General features: G+C 42.6%; 1 protein-coding gene across 1 annotated transcript in view; it reads right to left on the bottom strand.

Annotated features, from left to right (window-relative positions):
- Window positions 1-14971, bottom strand: part of KIF5C (kinesin family member 5C) — an 83844-nt gene that overhangs the window by 45685 nt on the left and 23188 nt on the right. Inside the window, exons 2-4 of the mRNA XM_080400069.1 lie at window positions 11700-11790; window positions 4531-4604; window positions 5-109 (exon numbers count right to left, since the gene is read on the bottom strand). Of these exons, the coding sequence (XP_080256195.1) occupies window positions 5-109; window positions 4531-4604; window positions 11700-11790 (270 nt within the window). The remainder of the gene's footprint in view (window positions 1-4; window positions 110-4530; window positions 4605-11699; window positions 11791-14971) is intronic.

The raw sequence follows: 14971 nt of genomic DNA, 5'->3' as shown, positions 1-14971 counted from the left end.
TTACCTTTATATGAAACTCCAGGTTTTCATCCATGGAGTAGATGTGATCAAAGATGTCATGTGCAATTCTCGGAATGATTCCCATGAGCTGAGGGTCGTGCAGCTTCCCCTGTGGACACAAAACCAAACCGTAACTTGGAGAACCTTGCTCAGGCACCAGCGAGGAGAAAGCCTTGTCCAAACACGCCCTCCTCCAGCGGGTCCCCGTGAGCGTGCTGGCTGCTCTAGGGGAATTGCTTGATATAAGCGCACAGAGAAGGTGGCAGAATGACTCAACATGTTAGCAGCCTTCACCTGACAGAGCACCTATTTGTTCTGGCAGCTCCTACCGTTTGCCAAGCGTGCTGTCCTGCCGCTATGTACACTGGCGCTCTCCGACAAAAGATAGGCAAATAAACACAAACATACAAATTAAAGCCTGGTTCTCCCAGTTAAATCAGATATTTAGCAACATGTCAGAAACAAGAAGTATTAAAGCATTTTGTTTCTCTTTCACCACTGTGCTAGAAAGCTAAAGGGAAATCTGGGTTGCAGGGATTTGAGGATTAGAGTAATATATTCTGATTTGAGCTTGCTGGGCCTATTGCCAGAGAACCGTGCCTTGCAAACACTACCGTTCTTCACATTAACTTGCACAACTACTTTCCTCTATTCTTTAAAGAACTGAATATTAACTAAACCCAACAATTTCCCTGGCCACGTTGCATCTTGTAGTTGCATTGCTCTTTTTGAAAAAGCCAGACACGCACAGGAAAGCTAACACTACTTGAAAACTGTACAGAAATACAAATTCAAAATTAAAACCTTTTCTCACTACAACATACATTGTACTTTTGTTTCCAAATGTTTTATGAAACTGCTTAAATATGCAACAAGTCAGTAGTCATAAGACTCCATCAGAACATAGTGCCTGGAAACTCTAATACACCTTTTGAACATAACTTTGCCCAAGTAACACTGCACATCTCAGCACCACAAAGCACCGAACTCTGAACAGGTGTAGGGAATGACTGTTTTTTAAAATATAGTGGGTAACTGTACAACTCCAAATCATGGGAAGTCAGACTTGATTGGTTATTACCAAAAACTATTAAACACCAAGATATTATTTTTTTTAGGAAAACAGGAGGAAAATCATACACACGTCCGTGTGTTTTTCAATATTATGTATGTTTGCGAATGACTGCTGTGTCACATTGACCTGTTTTCCAAGTTTCTCAGCTTTTACTTGTACACTCAAATACAGCCTTCCTAGACATTGCTTTCTTTATGCTAAAGCCAGTGAATTGTCAACTTCTACGCATCAGCCTAGCATGAAGGAAATTTATCATGAAGAACCGACACAATCTCTTCCTCCATCTCAAAGGCCGTATTTAAAATAGTTACTAAGCTTCTGCCCTCAAATTACATAAACATCTTGGGGAGAAAAAAAGGGGAGGTAATATAGCTAAATCAATTACATTGCTGACTGCCTTCCCTATAAGGCATAACTCAGCTGGATCTAAACCATATTTAATTTATATTATACAGATAATATTACCTTCTGCAGCAGAAGCAGTTACACCCTATACCATATACAACATCCTATTAAGCTTCTCAAAAAATAAGAAGTCCTTGTCATATGCCAGACCATTTCATTTCAGACTATGAGAATGAAAAAGAGGGTGATTAAATATACTAAATCCCTGATAGAGGGGAAAACTTGTGTGCACAAACACATACTGAAATCAAACCCCAACACCTTCTTTTGCCTTGCCAGCACAGCACTCGGTTCCGTCACACATCGCTGTTACTGAGCAGACTGCAATGCAATTTCCACACTCTCCATCCCTTCTCCCTGAAAAGCTCACTGAAACCAACTGACCGCCCCGTATTACTGCTCAAAGAAAATTTTCCCCAAGAAGGGAAAAGAGTTTTTCCTAAACCAGAATAAACGGAGATTTGTTGGTATTTCTTCAGTGCACAGAAATCCAACCAAAGGTGTGTCTACACCTTGAAGTACTGCAAAAGGCACGATTCCTAAGGCAGCAAAGGGAGCTGCAAAGCCAGGAATGCCAGAGCTGTGCAGTGCCCCTTTTCTACAGCAGCTTTGGTCCAGCTGGGCTGTTAGCTCTGCCAAAGGGTGGTTTGAATTCAAAGTTTTGTTGCAGAGACTTCTGTCTGCACAGGGGTGCATCAGCTTTGGGATCACTGCATCAGGTAAACGCATCCCCTAATAATTGTGGGGAAGTGACAAGTTACAAAACTATTTCATTAAGCATTCCCCCAATCTAACCAGCCCTGTAATAACTATGCTTTCCTTTTATCTTCTGAGCTACAGAAAGCTATGTAATCAATCTGTAAAACATGATTAAATGTGCATGTAACTCAACCACTTCGTCTACAACTTCTTGGGCTCAGGCCTTCTCACCATTTAAGCCTGGAGAAACTTCAGTGAAGCAAGATCACATTCAATGCTTTAAGAAGAAAGAGTTAAGATCTTTAAAACACTGTAACACCAGCAGTCTGTGAAGCATTGAAAAATACCCCTTTTTACGCCACTGTAAATGAATTTTTATTAAAACAAGAGACGACTGAAGAAGGTTCCACTACAATTTAAAGACACCATAAACTGAAAGGGAAGAGAAAGACAGAGGCAGGCTATTCACTGGAAAGCTGCAATAATAAAACCCCCCACTCTCATGGATTTAGCTGTAAGCTCAGAAAGAGTTTGGAGACATGTGCTGCTGCTGCCATGCTGACGCTGCAGTTAGTAAACTCCCCCAAAGCACCCGGACAGAGAGTTCTCTGCTCATTAAAGCCTCTCATTTTAATAAGGACATTAATTTCCACATTTAAACAGAGCAGGCAGGCACTAGCTAGCGAAGCGTAACATTTGAGAGAGTGCTGGTTTATGTCAGGATGTTGACATGACTACAGTCTATAGAGACCAGTATTGAAAACTCTACTGTAAGGTTAAAGCCCCTCAATATAATCTTATGGGCAAAACCATGTAATTTTTTAAGGTTTCTATCCTGCTATACAGGTTGGTAAATATTTTATCTAGCACAGGAGAAAGACCTACATATGTCAAAAAGCCTATCCTAGCTATATTATACTACCATGTCCTGTTCAAGATTAACACTAACACTATGAAGCATTTCACATTTCACAGAAAATCCTCCATAACAGCTTTACCAAAAGGATTTACTATTTCTTCAACTTCATACCATTTTTTTCTTCCACAACATACTTTCGCAACTTTACAAGAGGTTGTTAGGTTAAAAGGGGGATTAAAACTGAATATAGACTTGATTCCACTTTAAAATGACAGCTTTTTCTTTATTAAAGAAGTAAAACAGCCATTTCTCTACAGTAATTTTCTTTATCGCAGCTTGTAATTCTGAATATAAATTGGCTTTAAGAGATCTTTCCCCATGCCATGTGGAAGCACCAGCTCAAGCCCTGCAGACATTTTGATTTAATTACATACAGAGCTGGTGGATTACTCAGCCATTGTGCCATCTGTGAGGGCTGAGCTAGTGATTTCCCCCATCCTTGCAAGGACAGACTTAATTAGACATGAGGCATCAGTTATTGCATCCTCCAGGAAAGGAGCAACTGTGGCAATCGAACAACAATTTCACCAGGGCCTGTTGGCCCGAGAGAATATTGCTTCCCTTCTCCTTTCACCTTCATGTTAGGTAGGTCACCTGTGTTAATCGTGTAGCAAAACCATCTGATGCTGTTAGATGAAGGAAAGCTGATTTTTTTCCTTTCATTTAGCAAAACTTTGCTGTAGACCTCCTGTTTAAAGTTCACAGCTGAAACAAAATGCTCTAAGACATACACATCCAGCTTGTACAGTGCTGTGATGGAACAATCCTATGTGGGGATTAAATGCTTGAATGATCCTCCTTTTTTTAGCAAGAGACTAAAATATCTAATGTCTTGTAACTGAACAGTAAAAAAAAAAAATCACAGGGAAAAACTACACTGTCACACGTCATACAGCAGAAATACGAACGTACTTAGGACTTCAACCACTGGAATTTGGTATAATTTGGTATTTCTTCTCCAAAGCAACAATTCTCAAAAATTCATTCATCTATGCTGCAGCATGTGAGAGTGGTATTCCCAGAAGGGGAGTGCAAATGAGAAAACCAATAACCAAGGCATAAATTTTCATAATCCTGCATACAAGGGAACTCTGCAGACCCTTATTACTGTTTTCATTTGTGCATTAACAAATCTCACCCAAAGCCTTTAAAATATACACATACCCAAACTGTTATGACAAATATGGAGAACATATACTTGATATTTTTCACTCAGTTCATTTATTAGTCTACAGATACCTAGCTAAACAACTGAAAAAAACTCCACATTGCAAAAAATACTACAGTTTAAAAGGCAGAAGAAGCTAAACACACTCAGATCTCTTTTTATATGTCACTCACAGCTGAGTGCTCCAGATAGCTGGTTTGTTCAGGTAATTGGTACACATAATTTTACTGCTGCTAGCAAACTGATTTAATTTTGCCACTGTACCTCCATAGTATGCGTTTTTCCTGATGATGTCTGTCCATAAGCAAAGATTGTGCCATTGTAGCCTTCAAGAACATCTGCAAGAAGAAAAACAATTAAAACTCATATCGACATCTTAAAGCTGGATTAGCAGCTTTTCCTAAGACTTCTACGACGTTGAAACTCAATCAGAAAACAGTTTGGGCAATAAAGAATGGGAAAAATACAATGTAACTAGTTACCTTTAGGCCTAAAAAAAAAAAGCGTAACAACATCTAAAATAGAGAATTGCAGAATTACTGATATCTCTGTCATTTTCCTGGTAAAAAAGTATCTTTGGACATTAGACATCAGCCAATATACCTGTGTAACATAGGAAAAAGGAAACCTAATTGTATGCATTTTAAACCATTGTGCACCACAAAGAAAATTAAACAAACTCATATATTTCTACTACTGTAACAGCATCAACAGTTCACAGCCTCATTAATTTCCAAGCTTGTCTGCAAAGCGGGAAGAAAGTTAGACCAACAGGAATTTCCTTTATTGAAAATATACTTCTCTCAAGGCAGAATGAGTAATTTCATATTGCATTACGATACAAAAATACCCATTTTTAACTTAGCAGTGGTTAACATCTATAGTAACTTGCAGCAGTCCAGGAGGGTTGTAAACCAGCTGGTTCTTGGGCACAGTCCCACGGCCGGTCGGTGCCGCTGAAAGGATTGCTGGCCTGGGCTGGCTCCCGGAGGGGAATTTAGAGCCTTGTAGGGCCATCTACTCACGCAGCGTTCATGGAACAGAAGAGTAACACTTACTCTAGTTGCTAATCAAGAACGCAGGAAACCTTCAATCTAAAAACTGGCACCAATAACCCTGTGCTGCCCCCATCAGTCTCTGCTGAAAGACCCCCCAGAGCCCCCAAGAAGGGTAGGGCCAGGGTGCTGTGCCTGGGGACACCCACCTTGCCCCCACACTGTGCCTGGCGCCTCTTGCCACGGGCCAGCAGCACTGTACGGGGTCCCAGAGCTCTGCCACGGAGCAGAACCACCAGGCAGCAAGAGAGCAGCAAAGCCGGGGGGAGCTGCCAGCGAAAAATAAAAGCAAAGGGAAAGCTCAGCGCCTGCCGAGGGGCACGGGAGCCGCCAGCAGAGCCCAGGGACCACCAGGGGCAGAGGGTTCCCTGCCCACAGCCTCTTCCGAACCATCTCCTGCTTTCGGAGTTGCCTCTGCTTCTGAAAGGTGTTCTGTTTCCCACCCTCTGCACCTATACTCATAGAGGCCGCCAGGAGAAAAAAGTATAAATGTGCGTGTGTGTAAATATAAACACACAACTGTATTATATATAATTACATAAAAGGTCATACATAGTGCGTTTACATAAACAAAAAATCTCCTTATTTGTATCTCCATTTGTATGTATGTCGATGGTCCAGATAGACATATCTTAATTAATTATCCTTCCTATTTAAAAAGAATGAAGAAGGAACAAGAATGAAGACAATTCAAGGGAAAAGCCTCAGAAAGGTGATTTCAAAGAAAAGAAATGGATAAAAAGAAAGGAAGGGAAAGAGATCTTTTTCAAAGACACTGGCTACACAGACCCACATTTCCTATACAGCAATACTGAGTAAGGATGAAGTTAGAATGAAGCCATTTAAAAATATACATTCTAATTAAACACAGAGTATAATCATTTAAGTTGTGGCAGAACTATGTTGGGGAGCTGAAGAGACCAGACATGCCAGAGGTTCTATAAACCTCAACAGAGTATTGTTGGGCAAATTTTCCAAATCTTGAAATCTAGGAGAATGGCAAGGTTAGAGACTATAATTACTGTCATTCTCATATTAACATTTTGTATGAATTTAGCATCCTTATCCATTTATAAAAATAGAGACACTGCTTGCTCTTGCCTTAAAGAAACAAACTTTAAAATAAGTAATATAAATAATAATTGCATGGATAAAAACCCAGCTGTCCAGCCACAGATGCAGTGCTAACCTGAGTTCACACCTTCGACCCATTACTTTCCCAGCAGGCTTCTAAACAGAGCCAAATTTCATGTTATTGGTATTTCAAAACATTCACTCACCAGTTCTACTCTGAAGCGAACACCTCGCTGATTTTCAGTTCAGCAGAGGGCAAACCCGAGTGGAAGGAAGGGCTGGGCTGCGGCGGGGAGCGCGGGGGGAGCGGCTGGCGAGCCTCCTCTGCCTGCACCCCCTTCAAAGCCCCTTTGCTCGCACTTACACGGGTGCCATTTTCATGCTATTATTTCCAATAAATCCCCAATATACACTAAGCATTGTCCTTGGAAGATATTAAAATATTAACAAGAGAAAATTCCTTAAGATTGTTGATGATTACAACTTTACAACTGTCCTCGTTTCAGCTGGGAGAGAGTTAATTTTCTTCTCAGCAGCTGGTGCAGTGCTGTGCTTTGGGTTTGGTGGGAGAACAATGTTGATGGCACACGGATGGTTTTAGTTGTTGCTGGGTAATGTTTATATTAAATCAAGGACTTATGGGTTTCCTGGGCCCTGCCAGATGGAGGAGCACAGAAAACTGGGAGAGGACACAGCCAGGACAGGTGACCCGAACTAGCCAGAGATGTATTCGTACCATATGGCGTCACGCTGAGTATATAAACTGGGGGAAGAAGGAAGGGGGGGGACATTTGGAGCAATGGCATTTGTCTTCCCAAGTAACCTTGGGCACGCTGGAGCCCTGCTTTCCTGGGGATGGCTGAATGCCTTCCTGCCGATGGAAAGCAATGAATGAATTCTTTGTTTTGCTTTGCTTGTGTGCGCAGCTTTTGCTTTACCTATTAAGTTGTTCTTATCTCAACCCTCGAGTTTGACATTCCTTTCCGATCCTCCTCCCCATCCCTCTGGGTGAGGGGGAGCGAGTGGCTGTGAGGTGCTGGGTTGCTGGCTGGGGTTAAACCACGACAATGACAAATCCTGCTGGGAGCTCCACTCAGCTGGCACCAGTGCATCTAACTTGGGAGAACCAGCAGAAACACGAAGCGCAGGACCAAGGAGGCAGAGAGGGAGATGCAGGCAAGGATCTGCAGCGTAAGGGCGGTGGCAGCAGCTCACAGGAGATAAAAGTTACATCTCATTTTTTTAATACAAAAATATTATTTCCTTGTAAAAGGGTAATTAATAATAAATTTCAAAATAGCCGACAGGTAAGGCTATATTTAATGCAACTGCATTTTAAATTTTTGAAATAAAATGCTTACTTGACACTTATTTAACACACACAGGAACTTATTTAAGGACACTTATTTAACAACAGGGAAGCAGTCACATTTAACTTTTGAGGCTACATCCAGTTGTAAAGTACACTGTATCTATTGTGTATAGAAGGCTCCATCTTTGTTAGCTAGCAAAGAAATATTTTGTCTTTGGACTTTTTTATTTTAAACTAAAATCCAGCTGGAAGCTGGAAAAGAAGGAAGGTTCATTTTCCTCTTTAGATGAAAATCAGCACATGGCGAAGATGAACTACAGGGTCTGGAAGGCACACAGAACTAGAGTTTCAAGGTGTTCAGGTATCAAAAAATATAAATAATTGTCCTGGGGTGGGGTAGGGTGTTCAGAAATCTTTGAGCAAACATGTGCAACTCTTGTTTGTTTCCAGAAAACCACCTAGCATCCAAACACCTTTAAATTCCCAGCACAGTTAAACAGAATCTAAGAGTTTATTACTATTATTTCCTCTTTTTACTAAACTCTGTTAACTGGAAAAAATAAAACAGTTTGAATTAAGAGAAAAAAAGGTTTATTATCTTCAGGTAAATGCAAGGTACAATGTCAGCTCTATACCGGTACACAGCCTAGGGGGGAAATGACCTGATTAATCAGTTGTTACATAAGAAAACTGCTCAGAATTTGCACCAATTTACACAAAGATATGCCCGAGGAAGCATAGATAAGTAATGTAGCTTCCCAAATAGCAAAAGATACCTTATTCTGTAAAAAAAAAAAAAAAAAAAAAAAAAAAAAAAAAAAAAAGTCCTTTGCATCACCTGCAATTAAAAGTCAGTGGTCTCGGCAGCAGAAGAGGTTACTTTTGTTGGAAGGCTTCGCCCTTATGATAGTTCACATATCATCTGTCAACTGACTGGAGACAGTCCCAGACAGAAACAGCCTGCACAAAACTTGAGGGATCGAGGTAAGGAGGGGAAAAAACAGATCAAGAAAGTGACTGAAGAAAGATCAGTTGGGATTTTTACATAACTTGTAGTAAACAAAAACCGCCCAGGTGCTTTTCCTAACTCCTGGTCCAACTCTAATATGTTTCCAAGTTTGATTTACCCTCCCCACAAAAGCCAGCTACACAACTCAGCCAGTCAACTACTGCCAGATGGCCTTTCTCCTGATGAGTATGAATAGGACAAGTACATTTCCATGACCAAATTTCTACTCTATACTTATCTTTTCCATCTCTAAAGTTTCTAGTTCTGCAACTCAACATTTGAGGCCTGTATTTGTAACCAGAATAGAAAGTCAATAAGCTACCCAGTGAGAGCAAATCCACCACCCAAAAATCGTAAATTTTCTGCTCCGCACAGGACACAAAAACGTGCAGATGTTCACATGTGCACTAAGGTGCTCACAGCTCCAGTGCTCAGCAACAGCCTGGGCTGTTATATATTCTCCCTCCCCTCAATGTAACAGTAGGAAAGATGCAAAACCCAGATACAGCCCATCCATCTGTGTAGACTGAGAAGATAAAGCTGTTTTCTGGCAAGTGAGAGCGATGGGAAACAAAGCAAAAGTGGTGGCAATTACACACTATTGTTCCCTGTCAGGTTTACTGATATTTCTCAGTTTGGTTACAAAAATGCAAATGCAAGTTCCCAAGCTGTGGTCATGTGCGCCAATGATGATTTCCCACATGCTTCCATTACTGGTGCTTCTGCCTTTGGGAGCACCTTCAAACAGCATCCCACACCCACCCCGAAGCAAACCCCTGTAACACACAGATAGCTTCTCCTCCTCTAGAACACTCCTTGTTTCTCATGTCTGGAATGTGAAATACTTGGACTTAGTCACCGAGTTGTTTACTTCAACCTAATGCCATTGCTTTAACGGAAAAAACTCACCATCATTTAGATCGTTCTCACTATCAACACACTTACTATAACCATTGTTTTAGAGACTGTTAGGCCAGCTGGCATTTTCTGTAATAACATTAATAACAATGAAACCATCAGCCATTTCATGGCAGTATAATGAAATCTGGTAACAACTGGTAACCTTGAAGAGCTATCTAAAAAAAGTCTCAAAAAATTTAAATAGTGCTCCAAGTCGTAATGCACTCAGCTTATATTTCCATGTAGTTAATTACATTGTTCCAGTCTATCAGAAACAGCCCGGTCCGTTTCACATTCTTCACTTTATTATGCTTTACACTGGAAAATAAACCTAAGGAAATAGAAGTCCAGAGCTCAAGAACATCACTCCAGTAATGCTGCACACTCCCTCCTTCTCTCCCCCCTCTCCCTTTCTGTCCCTATCACTCTCCTTCTCACTTTCCCTCCCTTTTTTTTCCCCCCATTTCTCTTTTCCTTTCTTCTACACCCTCCCCCCCCATCAAACTTGCCTTAGTTAACACACATGTAAAAGCACATTTGAACTCTATTTTCAAATAGGACTTTGGAAAGTATTTGCTTTTCTATTCGGTTAATGACTGCTTAGTCACTGGTTTAGGTCTTCCAAATTGCTCTCAAACGGGATTTTATTTCTCTCACCATTTTCAGAGGAAACCAACTTCCACAGGGGATATAAACACCCTCTGCAAGCCTACAGACAGTGCTGTGTTTCTGCTAGCACACACTGTAGTATTGAAACAGTTTCCCAAACTTCCAGGGGTTGAGTGGTGTGTCATCAACCCCAACTAATGATTTCTAAGCTCTGCAACTCCAATCCCACCAGTTTTTATTAAAGGCTCACTCTTCTGAAGTCAGAATTGCCCTAATTAGGCTCCCCACTGAAAAGCAGCAACAGAAGTCTAACAACTCGTTTCCTCTCTTCAGCATCAAATAATTTACCTTCTGGTCCTCACTCCCAATCACCTAAACAACACGCACGTTGGTCTGTCGGAGGCTGTCCGAGTGAGCCAGCCTATCTTCTCCAGAACAGAGCCCAGGGTTTGCAGCAGGGCTGCTCACCCCAGGGACCTCTCCCCACCAGTGGACGCACCAGCTCTCAGCAGATCCAGTTGCACGCCTGAAACTCTGGTGAGTCCTTCAACACTGCTTCAGTAGCTCCTGCACCTCTGAGCAACCCCAGATCTCTCATGCCACATAAATTCTACAGCGTTTCACATGCAGCCTTGCGATGCTATACAAGCACAACTCTGACCAGCTCTGACACCACTCCTACCATCCACATACCTTGATTTAAAAACACACACTGAGGACCAAGTCTTGAAGGGCACAGGGACACTACACAAGGCCAGGGAATTACTTCATCGTAACCTCTGGGATGCTGTAGCAGTTCTAGGGCCACTGACTACCCAGCATCAGAACCAAGTGAGAGGTCTGATGGCAATTTGGGAGGTGGGGGAAATAAGGCAGGCAATTAAATTGCACCCAAAAAGTTTGATTCTCAAGTTAAAAATCTTGAAATTTCAACAGTTTATGAAGGTTTTGTTTTAAACAAATAGGGTGCTAGCCAATAGGAACTTGTGTTGTCATTTCATTTTTAAGTGGAAGCTGCATGCATGCAAAGCAGCTACCAAAGCAGCACCTTCTGCATTCCCCTGTAATGGCCCATCAATTCCTCCAGTCAAAGACAGAGCTATTCCGTGTTCATCCCACACTGAACAGGCTCACGCTGCATGAACAACATGCTTTTTGTTGCTTATCATATAACACAAAAAGCAAATATTTGTGTAACACATGCAAGGAGCAAGTAAGGAACAGCTACTCCAATTCCTTCAGCTTCTTTTCTTTGTTTGACTTGGGTTTTGTGTTTAGGTTTTGTTGTTTGGGGTTTTTTTTTTTGCTTTTTTGTTTTGTTTTCACAGGCAAGTCCTTAAAAAAGGTAACAACTGGAGTTAACTAATTATTAAACTCCCATACAGACAACTAAACATTTATTATCCAGTCTTGAGGGGACAGGGAAACACCTTTTTTCCTCCCCCAGGCAGGAATAAACAAAGACAACACCTACCTTTAACAATCTGCTTGGCACAGGCGTTATAAACTTGTTCCTGGGTTGTATTAGGAGGTAACACTCTATCAAAGACATAAGGCTTCCCTTGCTGCAAACAAAAGAGAAACTCTGTAAGATAAAGAACATTTAAAACAGTTCACAGACCCAATTTAACAGGCATCCTGAAACACAGCATTTACTACAAAGGAAGCCATTCAGTGCAATGGAGACGACAATATTTTGTTGACTAAACAGATGTGTCATCTTGCGTGCTTCAAAACCATCTTCTCTATAGCTGGCAAATAAAACGCGGCATATGTTTTCTGTGTGTTCACATTTGGGTCAGCAGCTACAGTTGCAGGAAACAATAAGCTGAAATATCAGCAACTAAAAGTTGATTTTCTCTCTCTCCTGGGAGTTAAGGGGGGATAGCCATCTAAATATTTGCGAAAGATTTGCTGTTCATTACTACAAACTAGCGAAAGCTGCAGTGTGAGAAACAGCAATCAGACTCAAGAGACTCAGGAGTCTGCAAGGTCCTGAGAGCTGCCTTCTGCTGAGGGCAGGGTGGTCCAGCATGGTCCCAGCATCCCAGAATGGCCACAGCATCCCAGAATGGCCAGGGTGGGGAGGCACCTCTGGAGATCACCTAGTGCAGCCCCCAGCTAAAGCAGGCTCTCCTAGAGCAGCGTGCAGAGCCTCATCCAGGAGGGTTTGAATATCTCCAGAGAAGGAGACATAGCCTCTCTGAGGTTGCCCAAGCCTGGTTCCAGCACACTATGTGTCCCTTCAGCAGAAATAACCTGGTTTCATTTCTGTGCTAACATGCAAGTTGGTGAAACCGTAGGTGAGACCCCAACCAGGCAGCCCAGTCAGACTGTTTTGTTGCCCTAAGCTTGTATTTTATACAGAAATTGTCATGATTTTTATGTTTAGCACCAACAACTAACAAGATGCCATGTGGCAAGAGCTCCAAAATGACATTATGAACAGAACTGGGGCCATTCCAGGTTGTGAATCACCACCGTCTCACCAGACACTGCGCTGCCCTAGTTCCCAGGTGACACCATGACTGACACTTACTCACAGGGTAGCACAACCCGCACATACACTTTTAGAAAATTTTGATTCCTCTTCGTAGCAAGTATAATTGGTTACAAGAGAAACAGCATATTAGCAATCCTAAAAATAGGTTTGCATGACACTTAAAAGGCAAATCAATTCTTAAGACAACAGTTCAGCTCCTTACAACTCAAAAACAAGCAAGGCATTTGCATTTAAAATACGATTCTTTTATTTAAAGTTACACTAAGCGGACGTGTAACACCTTTCTCATCTTCCATCAAAGCCTGTAATATTTCCCTTCAAAGATGTGACACCTGCTCCAAGAACAGCATAATAAGGGCTTCAAAGATAATTGCAAGGTGGCTGGCTACCCAGTGTAGGAGTCTTGTTCTGTTGAGTCGACGTGCCACTCCTGCCACTTGCAGCCAGCTGTTCAAATGCTGCGCTCAATTAGCCATTTTTGTCACACTTTGATTTTACTTCAAGCAGATCATAAGCTTACACTTGCCTGCTCCTTAAACTCGGGTACTTAACAGCCACGGGGGAAAACAAGACAGAGAGGTGTTTGCCAGCAACGTGCGTTCTTCATGTTTCAACCCAGAATTTTGGATCTCAAGGATAAGGCAGCAATTTATAAATTGTTTAGTAAATAATTCATGGACTTGTGCTGGCATTGAGTGAACACTGGGCCACCCAAGCACCCCACTTGGTAAGACACCAGCCCAAAGGGGCAATTCAAACTGACGTCACCAAGGCAGCCCCTGGGGGAGCAGTGGGACTGCTGGGAGTGCCCAGCCAGCACCTACCCCAAACTGCCTCTCCACAGCTTTATACAAAGTGCATATGGTGAGGCTCTCAGCTAGGCAAAGCTCGCCGCTCCTAGGATGAGAAGGGCTGCCCAGCCCTGCTGTAACTATTCTGGAACGATTTCTCAAAGGGACTTTTTCCCCTACTTACCCCTGTTTTGCTTATTCCAAGCACTAGACTGTAAGCCCTAATGCAAGAGGCCAAAAAACACACGGACACACACATCCTCAGCCACCCACTTATCCCATTTATTTCCTTCATGCCTGAGCTGAGGCTTATTAGCTAAGCAAAGCGAGACAGCAGCAGAGAGCAGTGCCAGTACATCATCCTCCCATGCAAACACGACACTCCAGGCAAACGTTGCTCTGGTGCAATCAAGCTGGCTCTTCTACTGAGCTCTCAACAACTATAACGTCTGAGCGCCCCAAAACCCAATCCCATCATAACTGTCCTGCACACGGCTGAGACACCAGCTGCAACTGTTATTTATCTGCCAAACTGAAAAGTTACAAATGTAAAGCAGCAATTCACAAGTGTGCTACACAGGTCAAATTTCTTCCTCCAGATTTTTGTTCTGGGCAGCTAAAAGACTGGATCACTCATCACTAGCATCAAAAGAAAATAAATGAATGCAAAGGATCACAAAGCATCTGTCACCAACTGCAGAAAACAAGAGCACTCCACTTTCCAGGCAGCACTTATGGCTTTTGGGGGAGGTTTTTTTCCGCTTCACCTCCACATTGATCTCACACAAAGACAACTCAAGGCTCACGCTGGAGTTTCCAACAAAAAGGGAGTATGATGAGGGGCACAGACTCTCTGTCTCTCTTCCGTGTCAGACTTTATACTTCTTCTGCTCTACCACCTCTCCTCCTCTGCCCTAAATCCTCTCAATCCTGCCCAGCCCTCTCTTCCCCACCTACACTGCCAGCTTCACTCCCAGCTCCTTAGGCTCCTCACCATCCTCCCTCTTCCTCCGTTCCAAAGCTCCTGCTTGGGTCTGATGTTGGAGAAATGCGTCACCCCACTCCCCTTGTTCAGCTTTCTGACCCTTCTGTCCCACCAGCTCTCCTTGGAGCCCTCCTCACCATCATGCCCCCCCCCCAGCTCCCAGTTATAATTTTTTTTTTTTTTTTTTTGCCACCACTGGTGACAGGCTGTGACTTTCCCCACCTCTCCCACCAGGCTCCCGCACCCCAGCCCGCCGACCCGCTCTGCACGCTCCCGCAGAATCTCACCCTCACTTACAGGGTGGAGGAGACCACGCCACCTTAGACTGGGAGAAGATGCCCAGCCTGAGGGAAAGCTGTGGCAATTCCGCTACCAAGACACTGTTAAGATAGAAGACTTTCCTCAGCACAAAACTATGGGTTTGGGTTGCATTTTTTTGTTTGTTTTCTGTTTGTTTCGGAGGGTGG

This window comes from Falco punctatus, assembly GCF_963210335.1.
Source record: "Falco punctatus genome assembly, chromosome: 8".
NCBI classification, from domain to species: Eukaryota; Metazoa; Chordata; class Aves; order Falconiformes; family Falconidae; genus Falco; species Falco punctatus.
Note: the sequence above shows the minus strand (reverse complement) of the source record. Positions and strands in the feature narration are given on the sequence as shown.